We start from the raw sequence: 14,188 nt of genomic DNA, 5'->3' as shown, positions 1-14,188 counted from the left end.
CATAAGCGGGAGGAAACAATGGCAGTGAATGAAAAAACACCCGAAAAATGATATCAAGAAAAACATCAAAAATTGCTTTTGATCCATGCCAAGTCCCAGAAAAAGTGTATACATGTCTGAAGACAGCACAAATATTGCCAAATTGAACTTTCGCAGACATTTAAATATATTTGTTCCACGATACATCTCTGTACGCCGGCGAGTACACACGCCCACCGGTACATCACCATAAACATCTCTCATTCAGAAATTACAAAAGTTTTTGTGTTGTTTTCTGGTCTGATTTAGTCACAGTTTTAAAAACATCTGTGATGATCCCATCTGTATGAATGTAAGAGCTGCTTTTAAATCCTGAAGAAGTTTTTTGTCGCATCTCACAGTGCAGCACAATGAAGGTATATGGAATATTGGTCACAAACATGGCGGCCCGGTCATACAGTGACGTCCAGGTCAATACCTGTACCTTTTTGCAAACTGACTTTTACGTGCCGCTTTCTACATTTTTGCTGCAGTTTCCTAGTGAAATGCACACTTGAGATGCTACAACAACTGTGTGTTTTATTCATTGTCACACAAATCACTAGTACAACTGCGGATTATCACTTTATAAACACTTATTTTTCAATCTATTACTCACCCCCCCCCCCCCCCACTATGTTATGATATTTAAACACTTTTACTTTATTGAATGATTTGAAGAACGATACATTTTAACACTTTACACGTATTAAAGACCCACCTACATATACACACTTATTCCATTATGAACGGCTTGTTTGGTAGTTCACCTGATAGAGGGTTGGACTTTGAACTCGGCGACCGCAGTTTCGAGTCCAGCCAAAGATGCACGAAAGTAAAAGTGTCATAGAAGCTACACGAAATGACAAGGTTGCTTCAGTAAATTTCTAGTTTTTTTTTTTTTTTTCATTTCGAATTTGCATTTTAAAACACTATCAGTTAGGGTTAGGTGTTGGTTAATTGTAAGGATGTCTGTTTTGTTAAACTCTCATTTATCTTTTCGGACACTATTGGTTAGGTTTAGGGTAAAGTTTTAGGTTGGGGGGGTACAACAACAAACAATTGCGATAAGTCATGGCATCCGCTCATATTATCACTTTGTGCATTGCATAGTGGAGGTCAGTGAGCTGGTAGATACTGTTTTGGATGCGCGTAGTAAAGCGAGCAACACACACACTTTGGTTCCGGCTGTAGAGCCCCCGCAGCAGGGCATTTGGGTGATGCATGCTCGAAGCGTCACCCAAAGCAAAGCGACACCACTCTCCCATTCCTGTTAGGATTTCCAATCGATTCTCTCCACTCAGTGATGCACCCACTGAGAATCATGCTGAGAACACCCTTATTATTGGTGACTATTGTAAGGAACGTGGAAATAGAGACTCCAGCCACCATTGTTAAATGCACTTCAGGTGCCAGAGCATCTGACATCAGATCAAATTTATAAGTGCTGGCTAATGCTAAACGTAGATTTTCTAAGATTGTTATTCATGTCGGTACTAACGATGTCTGGTTTCGCCAGTCGGAGATCACTAAAGATAATGTTAAAGAGGTGTGTGAACTTGCAGAAACTATGTCAGACACTGTAATATGCTCTGGCCCCCTCCCTGCTCATCGTGGTGACGAGGTTTATTGTAGATTAGTGTCACTGAATGGCTGGATGTCTGAGTGGTGTCCGGAGAATAGCATAGGATTCATAGACAATTGGAAGAGTTTTTGGGGAAGACCTGACCTGCTAAAGAGAGACGGACTCCATCCCTCTAGGGAAGGTGCTGCTCTCCTCTCTAGTAATATGGCTCATAGTCTTAATAATGATAGTATTTGACTAACTGGGGCCCAGGTCAGGAAGCAGACAAACTGCCTAATCCGAATGTTTGCTAGCTGCCTTGAGATATCACACAAGTCACATAAACTACAACACACAGAGAATGAACTACTTGTCTATCATATAGATACTGTGTCTGTTACCCAAACTACCAAACACAAAACCCTCATTAAGTCATTTAGAAAAAACTTGAAAATAACAAATAAACTGAAGATAAACATCATATAAAGGTAGGACTACTAAACATTAGATCACTTTCATCCAAATCACTAATTGTAAATGAAATTATTACAGATCATAGTTTGGATTCGCTCTGTTTGACTGAAACCTGGATTAAAACAAATGAATATATTAGTTTAAATGAGTCTACTCCCTCAGGTTATTGTTATAAACCTGAGCCTCTTCTGAAAGGTTGAGGAGGAGGTGTTGCTACAATTTACAGTGATATTTTCAGTGTTACTCAAAGATCTGGATATAAGTTTCATTCTTTTGAACTGGTAATGCTTAATGTGACATATAAATAAAAAATCTTTGTCGTCTTTTGTTCTTGCAACAGTATATAGACCACCGGGGCCATATTATGAATTCCTTTGAGAATTTGCTGATTTTCTGTCAGATCTAGTGGTTGCTGTGGATAAAGCTTTAATCGGCAGTGATTTCAACATCCACATATATAACAAAATGATACACTGGGATTGCCAAAATCATACGCTTGATCTAATTTTGTCATAAGGAACTGATGTTGATAATATAGAAATGATGCAGCAGAGTGATGATATCTCAGATCATTACCTCACCTCTTGTATGCTGCGCTTGGCAAAGGTAACTCAATCTACGTATATTATCGTTCAGGTAGAACTATTCTTTCAACTACGAAAGATAGCTTCACTAATAATCTTCCAGACTTGTCTCAAATACTCAGTACGGCAAAAAGTTCAGAAGAACTTGATGTTATCACAGAAAACATGGATGCAGTCCTCTCTAGCACTCTAGATAGTGTCACCCCCCTTCGATTAAAGATTAAAATCCTGCACCATGGTACAATGATCACACTCATGCTCTCAAGCGAGCAGCTCGGAAAATGGAGCGTAAGTGGAAGAATACAAAATTATTGGTACTTTGTGGCGTATGGAAGGATAGTGTCTCTAACTTCAGACAGCCTCTAAAAACTGCCAGGTCTGCATATTTGAGCAAACTCATAGAAAATAACCACAACAATCCTAGGTGATTATTCAGTAATCAGGCTAAATGGGTTAGGAATAAAACCTCTATTGAACCAGATATTCCATTGCAGCATAGTAGTAATGACTTTATGAATTTCTTTACTGATAAAATCATCAGAAACAAAATTGGAATTACGAATCTGTCTGCCACAGCACACCAGAAGACTAAAATTATTCCCTATGAGTAACTTCAATCCTTCGCTATTATAGGTCAGGAAGAGTTAACAAAAATCTAAACCTCGGGATTATACCCCAAGGTTATCAGAGACTGCCAGATCCATCTCCGGTCCTGCCTGATGTCCGATTTCCACTGTGTTGCTGAGTGATGATGAACTGCAGCATGTGCCTGCCAGACTTCACTTCAGTCTACTAAGATGGACTTCACAGAGGATGAATTGATGCAAACTCAAAGACATGGGATTCTTCATGAGCCACTGTCTGAAACATGGGCTCAGGATGGAGTTGACTAAAATTACCTGCCATAAGCTTGCAGCCGGACTGCGATGCTCCTCATTGAATGATACCTATATCAACTTGGTCAAAGGAGGTACAACACTCTCTTAAAATACACAGAAAATGAACTGACCACTAACAAAAGCCTTCATCAGCCAAAATCAAAGGACAATGCATCTACGTGTATTTCCTCAGTTAATTTGGGATGACTTCCAGGACTTTAACACAAACTTACAGTTCATACAAAATCATTGTGTTTAATCATTGACCCACAACACTTACTACTAATTTTAACCACTAATAGCTCTAAACATAAATAATATATTTAACAAATATATTCATTTCTTTTCTGTTATAGCATAATTTAATGTACAGCTGCTTTGAAACAACGTCTGTTGTGAAAAGTGCAATACAAATAAATTTGACTTGACTTGACATTTTACTTATTAAAACCACCTTCTAAAATTCACCTTAACATCCTGATTACAACCTCATTTCACTTGGTTTTGCCCCTCCCGGATATTTAACTTGGAAACTGCAGGCAAACGTCTAATAAAGCACCTAATTTCAGTTTTGCAAAAACGTTGCAATGCTCACGTAACTTTCATAAGACCAGGCTGTTATTTAAATTTTATGTGCAGTTTGCCCTAGGACCCCTTTTCCAGGGATCCTTTTAAAAGGATAGTTCACCCAAAAATGGAAATTCTGACATGTTCCATGGAAAAGGAGATGTTTTGAAGAATGTTCATACTGCTTTTTCCATACAGTAAAAGCATACAGTGACCAAGGGCTGTCAAGCTCCGTTATTCAAAGGAAATCTTGCCATGTGTCGCTCTCCAATCACATTCACACATCGCACCAGGTCTGATGTCAATGATGCAAAATGCCATTGGAAAATTCTCATATTACTCCAAAATCAAAAGAAACAAACAGAAATCATATTTTTCATATTGAAAATTAAGCCTGTTTTAAAGCTATTAAGATTTTTTACGTTGTGACATTATTTTCGCTACAGATACACGCATGTGAAAAAAGATGGTCATTATGATATTCTCATTATAATTTATTATTTTAATTGTAAAGTATTCATGCATCAGCAGCATCTTTTATTTACTGTAATATACGATAAAAAAAAAGAATCTTACGGTAATGAGAATCATCATTGAAAACAATAGGAATAGTACAAATAAAATGACCGGATGCATTACAGTAATAAGAATTGGGGGGTAAAATGTGCTCAAATGTCCTGAAATTAATGTCAATGCAAAAAAATATATATTTTTGTATCGATTTGGAGTTAAATATGACCAGGATATTTTCTTGACAGGTTTCGTGAGAATCACCCCAGTGAAAGTCACATCACATGGTCGTGGAGTTGGGAGAGTAAATGATGACAGAACTGTCAATTTTGTGTAAACTACTCCTTTTAAGTCCATTCACATGATAAAAGTTCATAATGTGCTGGTATTTCAGAGAGCTGTTAAATCCTAAATCAGGCTTCCTCTTCCTATGTGCTAGCAGGACTCCTAGAAACATAGTCTTACCTGACCAAAAAATGCCACTCTGAAGAAGGTGCCTAGCAGCCTCTTCCCAGAATGCATCACTTCCATCACTTTAGTATAGGCCCGATGTAATGTGTCATACAGGTGGGCCAGTTTCTATGCAAATGCACAAAACCACATTCTTACTGTGTACATAACTATGGAAATGAGATCACTGTATACTGTATTTATGCTACTTGATTCATTTTCATTGCCATTAACACACAGAGAGTGTGGGTGTGCACCTCAAAGTCTCTACGTTGTTCATAAATTGGGATGATGAGTTTGTAGATGTCTGAAATTAGTTCATAACGTTCAGCTTTCCATAATCCATCAGCACAAGCTTCCAACAACTCCATCAGCACCTCCTGCAGTCAAACATGCATATCATTACATATACACATACCAATCAATACATTATAAAGTGTTACCCAATATATATATATATATATATATATATATATATATAAATTATACATGCACCAAACAATTAGGCAGTGTTCCCTAGCTAACACACCAACTAAACAGGGGCAGTTGATACTGATTAGATAAGAAGTCTGAGAACATTTTCTGCCACAGGTTATTACAGACATTTTTAATCAGTATAATTGTTTAGAATCCTTTCCAGTACATGTAGAGAGTCACTACAAAAGCGTGGTGGGAATAAGGGTGTGGCTCAGATGCCAATGGGTGTGGCTTATATGATAATGGGTGTGGCCATAAATTAATGTGGTCAGGAGATAGTTATTTTGAACCTCGTTGAAGTGAACGTCCTGCATGCCCACATCCTCCATCATGGCTGCCTCCTCATCGATATTGGGTGTGATCACACTGAATGCCGAGCAGCCCTGCCGGAACATTCCTGCCGAGGAGAGGGAATAGCGAGCAGAAGGATATTTTGGTTTAAAGCAGGGTCAATATACTACAAAATCTCTCATGAAAATCAGGCATTTAAACTATGGCTGACCTGAGGGCGAAGATTCAAAGGAGGGAAAAAACACACACCCAGGTACTATGAGATAAAATGTTAAAATTCAGGGAATTCGGAGAAAGGAAAGATCGCTTCTCAAAAAACCGAAACTACCCTACTGTAAATGTCATATTTTCCTTTCTTACAACACTAACAATATATTACTTAATGCCACAAACTGAGCCTTCAAATAGCACACAGTATTGTTTGTTAACACAACTGTGATTTTGCAGGTATAAAAATGATTTTCCTATGCAAACCGGACATCTCATTATAAATATAAAATAAACATATACTGTAAATATAAAATACCATGTTTTCTCCTAATACTTTGAATAAAAAGACTGGTCAGAAGGGACACCCTAAACATAAAAGTTGTTGCCTAAATTTAAACACAACTGTAGATTTAAAAAAGCTGTGTATATTCATTTATTTGAGTATTTATGAGAAAATGTATGGCACATGTGAATAACATAATAATAATATGGCATAAAAAAAAAACAAAAAAACATCAGTAATGTCCTGATTATACATTGTGATGAGTTGAATGCCACTTTGGTGAATTAAAGTACCAATTTCCTTCCCAAACAGCAAAATCTGTACATTATTCCAAACTTTTGGCCGCCAGTGTATAAGATCAACCCTTAATACAAAAAGTTCATTTCTGACCCTGGTACATGCAAACGAAATCTACTGCGCCCCCTAGGGGAAGCTCACCTTTCCTCTTCAGGTACTCCGCCACCAGTGCTGCCACGTGCACATAACACATCGCTGCCTAAAAACAAACAAGCCACTGATGAAAGACATGATTACATATCATTATCCAGCAATGATGCTTCGTTTTAATCAACCATCAAATGAGCTGAAGCTAAACTACACTGCTAAACCATTTAAAAGTAATTAAATACTGAGTACTGGACAACTGCAAAATGAACGATCTAGTATAAGTAGCATGAGGTGTTATACTTAAGGGTTTATAAAAAAAAGTTGTATTAGAGTTTTGTTATTTGTGCATCTTGCCTCAGACAGGTCTCCGTTCTTGACGTGTATTTTGGCCATGCTGTCCAGCCAGGTTTTGCGCAGCTCGGGGGTGCTGGTGTAAGATTTGGCCAGGCTGTACTGCAGGTCCACCAGCATCTCAGGGTCTTTTTCATGTTCCTTCATCTGCTCAGTAGCCATCAGCACGGTGCGGATCCGTTTGGTCAGGTCTTTTACGTCAGAGGGGAAAGCAGTGTGCTGTGCAAACAGGAAGAGAGAATGCTGGCAGGGCAAATAGTCAAGTCTGATGTGATATGTAAATATAAATGTGATCTGAATATGAAAGGCAGGTATAGTTTTTCAGCCATCAATGTTTAATGTAGGTCTGACACTGAATTTATTATTAGGGGTGAGGGAAACCGGATTCACAGATGCATCACGATTCTTCTCAAATGATTCATGATTCAGGGTTAATCCACAAAAAGGCATATCCAGTATAAATGCAAATGAATTATTAATAATTCTAAAAAAGTTAGAAAGCATCTATAAAAAGTGAAATGCACTAAGAATCATTTCGGAATCAGACCGTCACTCCCTGAATCTAAATCGAATTGAATGGTGAGCTGCCTAAAGATTCCCACGTTAATTTAGACTAACATTCACATTTATGTTCTTAGCAGATGCTTTCCTGTTAAAGCAAACAACAATATTATCTGTATAAATCTAGAAATCCACTTCTTGATTACTTTTTAAATAGATTATTATGTTTGAAATTTAAACTAAACTTTATGCTCAACCCTGACTGAACTGGAGAGCTGCCTCCATAACATCAGAGTGTATTGTATTAGCCTGAGGGCATCTCTCTGTATTTACCTTCACAGTTTTATCACTGTTGGCACAATTATTAATGATGGACAGTGACTGCTGGAACCGTGTCCCACCAATCCCAATGACATCAGCGATCAGCTGACTGACGGCAATCACTACCTAAGAAAAAAAAAATAGCTTCAAAGAAAATGTCAGGCATCGTATTTTACCTAGATCGTCTCTTGCACATAAAGCAAAATTGGAGTCTGAAAAGAACGAGACCTGAACAATATGGCCAAAATGGCCTCTATGGATTTAACAGTGACTTTCTAGATTGACCCTTTGCTTTGTGTATATGACCCATCCTGTTTGATCTCTTGCCTGCAAATGCGTACGGACGAAAGACTTCCTGCCGTTGTACTCAAAGTTACTTTTCATGAGGAAATAGAGCAGGTGGGCGGCATCACTGCGTATGGAGCTCAGTTTGGAATTACAGCACTTCAGGATCTCATAACACAGGCAGGCACACATATCCGCACGCCCATCAAAAAACGTACAGGGAAACTGAGAAAAAAAAGACACATGGAAAGAACAATGAGGATTGTTACTTGACAAATAATTAAAAGAATAGTTCACCCAAAATTGACATTTTCTCATCATTTACTCACCCTTATGCCATTTAAAACTCAAAAGATATTTTGATGGAGATATGATGTGTTTATACCCATACAATGCAAGTCAATGGGGTCCAAAACTTCAAAGCTCCAAAAAAGGACATAAAGGCAGCATAAAGATAATCCATACATCTTGAGTGATTTAATCCATGTCTTCTGAAGTGATATGATATGTACTGCGCAAAACTCGCGCTCTGCTTATGCATCAAGCGCAAGGAACTGTAATCGAGCTTGAAATCCTGATCACGCCAAGGAGACGGCAGATATCAAGATTTATAGTGAAAAAAAGACTTCCATTTTGGTTTGTTCTCACCCCAAACTGACTGTATTTCTTCAGAAGACATGGATTAAACTACTGGACTCATATGGATGGTCTTTATATCCTTTTTGGAGCTTGGAAGTTTTGGACCCCATTGACTTGCATTTTGTGGAAAATATCTTTGTTTGTGTTCTGCAGATGAAAGAAAGTCATACAAGTTTGACATAAGGGTGAGTAAATGATAAGAGAATTATCATTTTTGGGTGAACTATCCCTTTAAGAACAATCGTAGATTTTGTGTATATCATAGCTGTCCCAAAACCTAGTGAGCAGCTCACTGTCTGCCTTCTAAGGCAACATCCTAACTGGAACTTAATAAGTGACTGATTTGGATAGCTCTACACTGGTAGCAACTTTGTACACCAGGCAAATAGCGCTCAGTATGCAATACTCTAATAACCATAAAATATATAACACACACAAATATCGGGTAAAATAATACTTTATTTTTTATACGTTTTTTAATCAGTACTTTTCAGTATTTCTCTCACCTCGTCCGCCATCTTGGATTTATTTTTCACTGAGCTGAGAATGCTTTCTCAAATGATAAAAGCAATGTTGCAGTAGAATTTGACTACAAGGTATCTTGGGAGGCAGAATAATTAAAGGGGTCATGACTTGAGGAATTACATTTTCATCAATCTTTTCACATGTAAGAGCTCATCTTACTATTAAAACATAATGTACCTTTCAGAACGCAAAACCTTTCCTTCTCACTGCAAAAACAAACTGCCAAAACGACTCTTTCCCTGCTTCCTCCCTATTGTGATTTCACACTGTGTTAAGGCCCGTTCACACCAAATCCGTGGCGATTTTGCGAGACGAACCTCTGACGGAAGATCTGTTCACGCGGTGTCCGTTAAAAACCTACCCCAGCTTTTCACCGTATATGTGCAAATGTACAATGTGTGATAAATACAATTATTTATTTATTTACGAATTTTTAACGCCATGAGAATATAACAGGCACAGTGGTATATATATTAAATAATATACATTTATAGAGAAAACCATATTGTTTAAGTTTGCAGTACAAAGGGTTCATGAACTGTAACTATTTATTTTTAAGCATATAATTTTAGGGGGGTGTTGGGCCTGGGCCCACCTAAAATTAGACCCTGAATATTTGAGATTGTTCTTTGATTGTTCTTTGTTTTTTGATTGTTCTTTTTTGATTTATAAAATAGTTGAAAAAATGCATAAATTCTGATTTCTGAAAGTGTGAAAGAACTGTTTGAATGTGCCGCTTCTCTGTTGTTGAGGAAAATTTGGTTTAAAAAAATTTGGGTAAATTTGGCTCATCCATTTTTATTGAAGCCCACCCAAAAGTAATTTCCTGGCTACGCCCTTGGGTGTCTATTAGTGCCGGTGTTTGCCAGTTGATTAGCGCCACCAACAAACTGGATTGAGCAGCCGGAGCAACTTATTTCATTGGTCAGTCAGTTTTCATCGCAGTCCGAAGGAAAAATAATCGGGCCACTCTCCGTAAAAAAACCTTCTGTCTGTCAGCAGACGATTTGTCAGACCAGATGTGAATAGTGCCTTAAAAAGCTCGTTAGAACAAACAACCGCACCGAAATCCGGACTTGGTGTGAACAGGCTGGTTTATCTGACTGCCTCCACAACAACACATCAATGCTTACTTTAGCTTTAATCACCTCCGTAGCCCTGCCCAGAAGCAGTGAGCAGTGAGATGGCAGTGAGAGAGAGCAGGTCAGTCAAGGGCAGAGAGCCAATCAGAACAGTGGGCGTTTACTATCAAGTCTTAAAGGAGAAGCAGCACCAAAACCGAGCGTTTCTGACAGAGGGTCAGGGTGAAAAATGATAATGTTTTACAAATATATGACTGTTTTTTGTGCAAAAAAAGCTTTACCAATATTATAAGTGAACCTCAAGGAACATATTAAAATAATACAAATGGCATGTTTTGACCCCTTTAAGTTACAACCGTTTGAAACAGCCATTGCTTCGGAAGCATGTCTATGATACCTTAAAATGCTGTCTACATGTCTAGGATGGTAGGTGGATCACTAGGTTCTAGAAACAGTGCTCACTGTTTTCTCCTCCCATGTCCTAGAAATCAACAGTGAAGGTGGTTGTGGTAGTCACCTTGTAAATGAAGGTACGTAGGGAGGTGAAGACCTGTTTCAGTGCTGTCTCTGACTGTGGGATCTGGAGGAAACAGAGGTGCACCTGGAAAACCTTCTTCATTAGTGGGTTATGACCCAAATCAGCACACAGCTGCGTCTGTGGAAACATGATGTAATTTGTGATGACATAAGGCTTCAGGGAAGAATTAAATTAAACTAAACTAACAAACACACATTTCCTCTTGCTGTCTGTACCTTAAAGCCCATAATGAAGACACTGAGAGTGTCCAGCACAGTCAGACACACTTCCGTTGAGACGTTAGCTTCCAGAAGACACGTGTCAGCATCGCCATGGCAATACACTGAAAGATCATATAATATAATAACTAAACTGAACGGAATTGATATAAGCTGAATTTGCCTTTAGGCACTCTCCTCTATACTATAAATTCTCCTGTTAAGTTTCATGTACTATAAATTCTCCTCCCTGCCCAGTAGGTGGCGATATGCACAAAGAATGCAAATCGCCAAAACAAAAGAAGAACTTTTAGGTGAGAAGAGAGTGCTTAGGAGGGCTGGTGAAGTGGACATTTATAGTTACAAAAAAATACTTAAATATTGATCTGTTTCTCACCCACACCTTTCATAACAATTCTGAAGACATGGATTTAACCAGTGGGGTCAGATGGATCACTTTTAAGCTGCCTTTATGTGCAAAAATTGCAGCTCTCTTTTGTACCCTATTTATAGAAGGTGCATTTACGTTCTCTGGTTTGACTATTCTCTTCTTGGATTACACTATGCAGAGGTTGGAATTTAAATATGCATTTAAGGTGCGCCATTGATGGCGCAGGGGATGTTGTGTGCAATATATACGTAATAACACTATGCTTTTTCTGTTCATTTGACACCCGAGAATCTCTTACTAGTTATTCTACACAGATCCCAAGAACAATGAACATACACATACACAGTGTAACAATATGTTAATTTAATAGAAGGTACGGTGGACAGGACTCAGTTAGAGAATGAATGAATGTGTATGTGTAAATGTGTCTTACTGTGGTTGAAAGTGTGTGCATTCTCCAGGCTGCCCAGCTGGTGTATGCGTGTGTGCATGACGCCCCCTCTGTTACGAGACACAGGAAGAGTCAACGACTTCCTGTCCGGAGCCATAAACCCTACCCCCTCCTGGCTTCTGAGGGAAAGCAAAGCCTTTATGAGAGGTCTAGTGAGCTGTCAATCATGTGTATACAGAAAAATACAAACCTGAAAGGGTCATATCACACATTTTATATTTATAATGTTAGTCAAGGTTTTTAATCACTGTGTCAAAACAGTTATGATTTAGTTTTCCACTCTCTCTTTGGTCTTAAATTAAGTTTAGCTTAAAGTAAGATTGAGTTCACAAAGTTATATATGTTCTTTCAAGTACATCAAACTCTTTTATTTCAAAAGATCAAATACATTTTTATTTCTCATGATATGACCCCTTTAAATAACCTGCATTCACTATGGCCTTGCCTACTTATATTCTATTTCTAACACTGTATATTCCTCATTTCATATTATATAACTATATATAATATGCCACAAAGTCGAACCTGTATTCTTGCTCATAAACCAATAGTATTGGTGTTATAGATGGTTCATGAAACATGTTAACAGGTTAAAATATCTTTACAGTACACACTAAGTAATAGTAATGTGACTGTTTGTCCATTAGACAGAGACAAGGGAAGTGATGATATAACACATAGTGTAAGCACAGTAATCTATAAGCACATGAAGACTGCAGTTTTTGTCTTTAATGGACACAAAACATGCAGATTATGAATAACTAAACAGAATACCATGTCACCTTGTGCTTTTCCTCTTAGTTCAAAAACACTCTATCAAGAATGCATGAGTGTGGAAATGCTTTAGCCGCACACAGACAGCAGTAAGTTAGTTAAAGGGATAGTTCACCCAAAAATGAAAATTTTCTCATTATTTACTCACCCTCATCCCATCCCAGATGTGTATGACTTTTTTTCTTCAGGACTTCAGCAGAACACAAACAAAGATTTTTAGAAGAATATCTCAGCTCTGTAGGTCCATACAATGCAAGTGGATGGTGACCAGACCTTTGCAGCTCCAAAATCACATAAAGGATACATAAAAGTAATCCATAATATTCAGTGGTTAAATCCATCTCTTCAGAAGCAATATGATAGGATTGGGTGAGAAACAGATCAAAATTTAAGTCCTTTTTTTACTCTAAATCTCCACTTTAACTTTCACTTTCAGATGTAAAAGTGAAAGTGGAGATTTAGAGTAAAAAAAAAAAGGGACTCGCCCACACCTATTATGTTACTTCTGAAGATATGGATTAAACCACTGGAGTCTTATGGATTACTTTTGTGTTTCCTTTATGTGATTTTTTGGAGCTACAAATGTCTGATCACCATTCTCTTGCATTGTAAGGACCTACAGAGCTGAGATATTCTTCTAAAAATCTTCATTTGTGTTCTGCAGAAGAAAAAGTCATACACATCTGGGATGGCATGAGGGTGAGTAAATGATGAGAGAAGTTTTATTTTTGGGTGAACTTTACCTTTTAATTAGTGGGAATGAGTGAGCATGCTGTTAGTAAAGGTCACTCAAAAGCACACAGCTCTTACCCTGTTCAGGGGTGCCAGGATTCTACAGTATCACTGACTAACTGAACCCTCGCCAGCATTTGCGGCAATATAACATATACACACATAAAGGGGTAGCGTCATTCAAGGTAGTGAACTGTACTTGAGGTTGTGTATGTGTGTGTGAGAGACAAAAGCATAGTTTCAAAGAGCGAGAGACAGACAGAGAGAGATTTGGGATGGCAGTGATTGTTGTCTAGTGTTTGCATTTGTTTGGCTCCACAGAGGAGAACTGGCAAAATCATGTGTAATAAAAATAGAGATATTTTTTTTTTTTTTTGTCATAATTATCCTTGCGCAAAAAAATATGATTACTTAATGGCTTTAATATTCCTTGATTTTACACAAAAATATTAATAATTAATCTAAAATAGAGCAAAGCATTTTTACCTGGCAATGAATCTCTTCCCCATATACCTGAACTGATGCAGACACACTCTGTGTGAGACACAGAGAGAGAAGAATGGACTGAGTGCTCAGTATTAGATTATAGACCTCAGTTCTCTGATGGTCTCATGTGATTAGTAACTGTCTGGATGACTTACTCTACTAAAGTGAAAAAGTCCATCAGCTCCATGTTTGTGGCTTTGTTCCAGTATGTAAATAAGGCAT

The 14,188-nt window shown here is 37.9% G+C and overlaps 1 protein-coding gene across 3 annotated transcripts in view; it reads right to left on the bottom strand.

The window, feature by feature from the left end:
* The window catches only part of LOC127449666 (dedicator of cytokinesis protein 9-like), a 142,327-nt gene that overhangs the window by 16,691 nt on the left and 111,448 nt on the right, over positions 1–14,188 (bottom strand). For 2 of the 3 annotated variants that reach the window (XM_051713218.1, XM_051713217.1), the window contains exons 36-47: positions 14,122–14,188; positions 13,967–14,014; positions 11,957–12,093; positions 11,151–11,257; positions 10,915–11,052; positions 8,194–8,376; positions 7,879–7,992; positions 7,048–7,263; positions 6,745–6,802; positions 5,813–5,919; positions 5,303–5,425; positions 5,061–5,174 (exon numbers count right to left, since the gene is read on the bottom strand). In XM_051713218.1, coding sequence (XP_051569178.1) covers positions 5,061–5,174; positions 5,303–5,425; positions 5,813–5,919; positions 6,745–6,802; positions 7,048–7,263; positions 7,879–7,992; positions 8,194–8,376; positions 10,915–11,052; positions 11,151–11,257; positions 11,957–12,093; positions 13,967–14,014; positions 14,122–14,188 — 1,412 coding nt within the window. Of the gene's footprint in view, positions 1–5,060; positions 5,175–5,302; positions 5,426–5,812; positions 5,920–6,024; positions 6,070–6,744; positions 6,803–7,047; positions 7,264–7,878; positions 7,993–8,193; positions 8,377–10,914; positions 11,053–11,150; positions 11,258–11,956; positions 12,094–13,966; positions 14,015–14,121 lie in introns of all 3 variants that reach the window. The other variant, XM_051713216.1, reaches the window with a different exon arrangement.

Source organism: Myxocyprinus asiaticus, chromosome 12, assembly GCF_019703515.2.
Source record: "Myxocyprinus asiaticus isolate MX2 ecotype Aquarium Trade chromosome 12, UBuf_Myxa_2, whole genome shotgun sequence".
Classification (NCBI taxonomy): Eukaryota; Metazoa; Chordata; class Actinopteri; order Cypriniformes; family Catostomidae; genus Myxocyprinus; species Myxocyprinus asiaticus.
The sequence above is the reverse complement of the archived record's forward strand: the minus strand, read 5'-3'. Positions and strand labels throughout refer to the sequence as shown.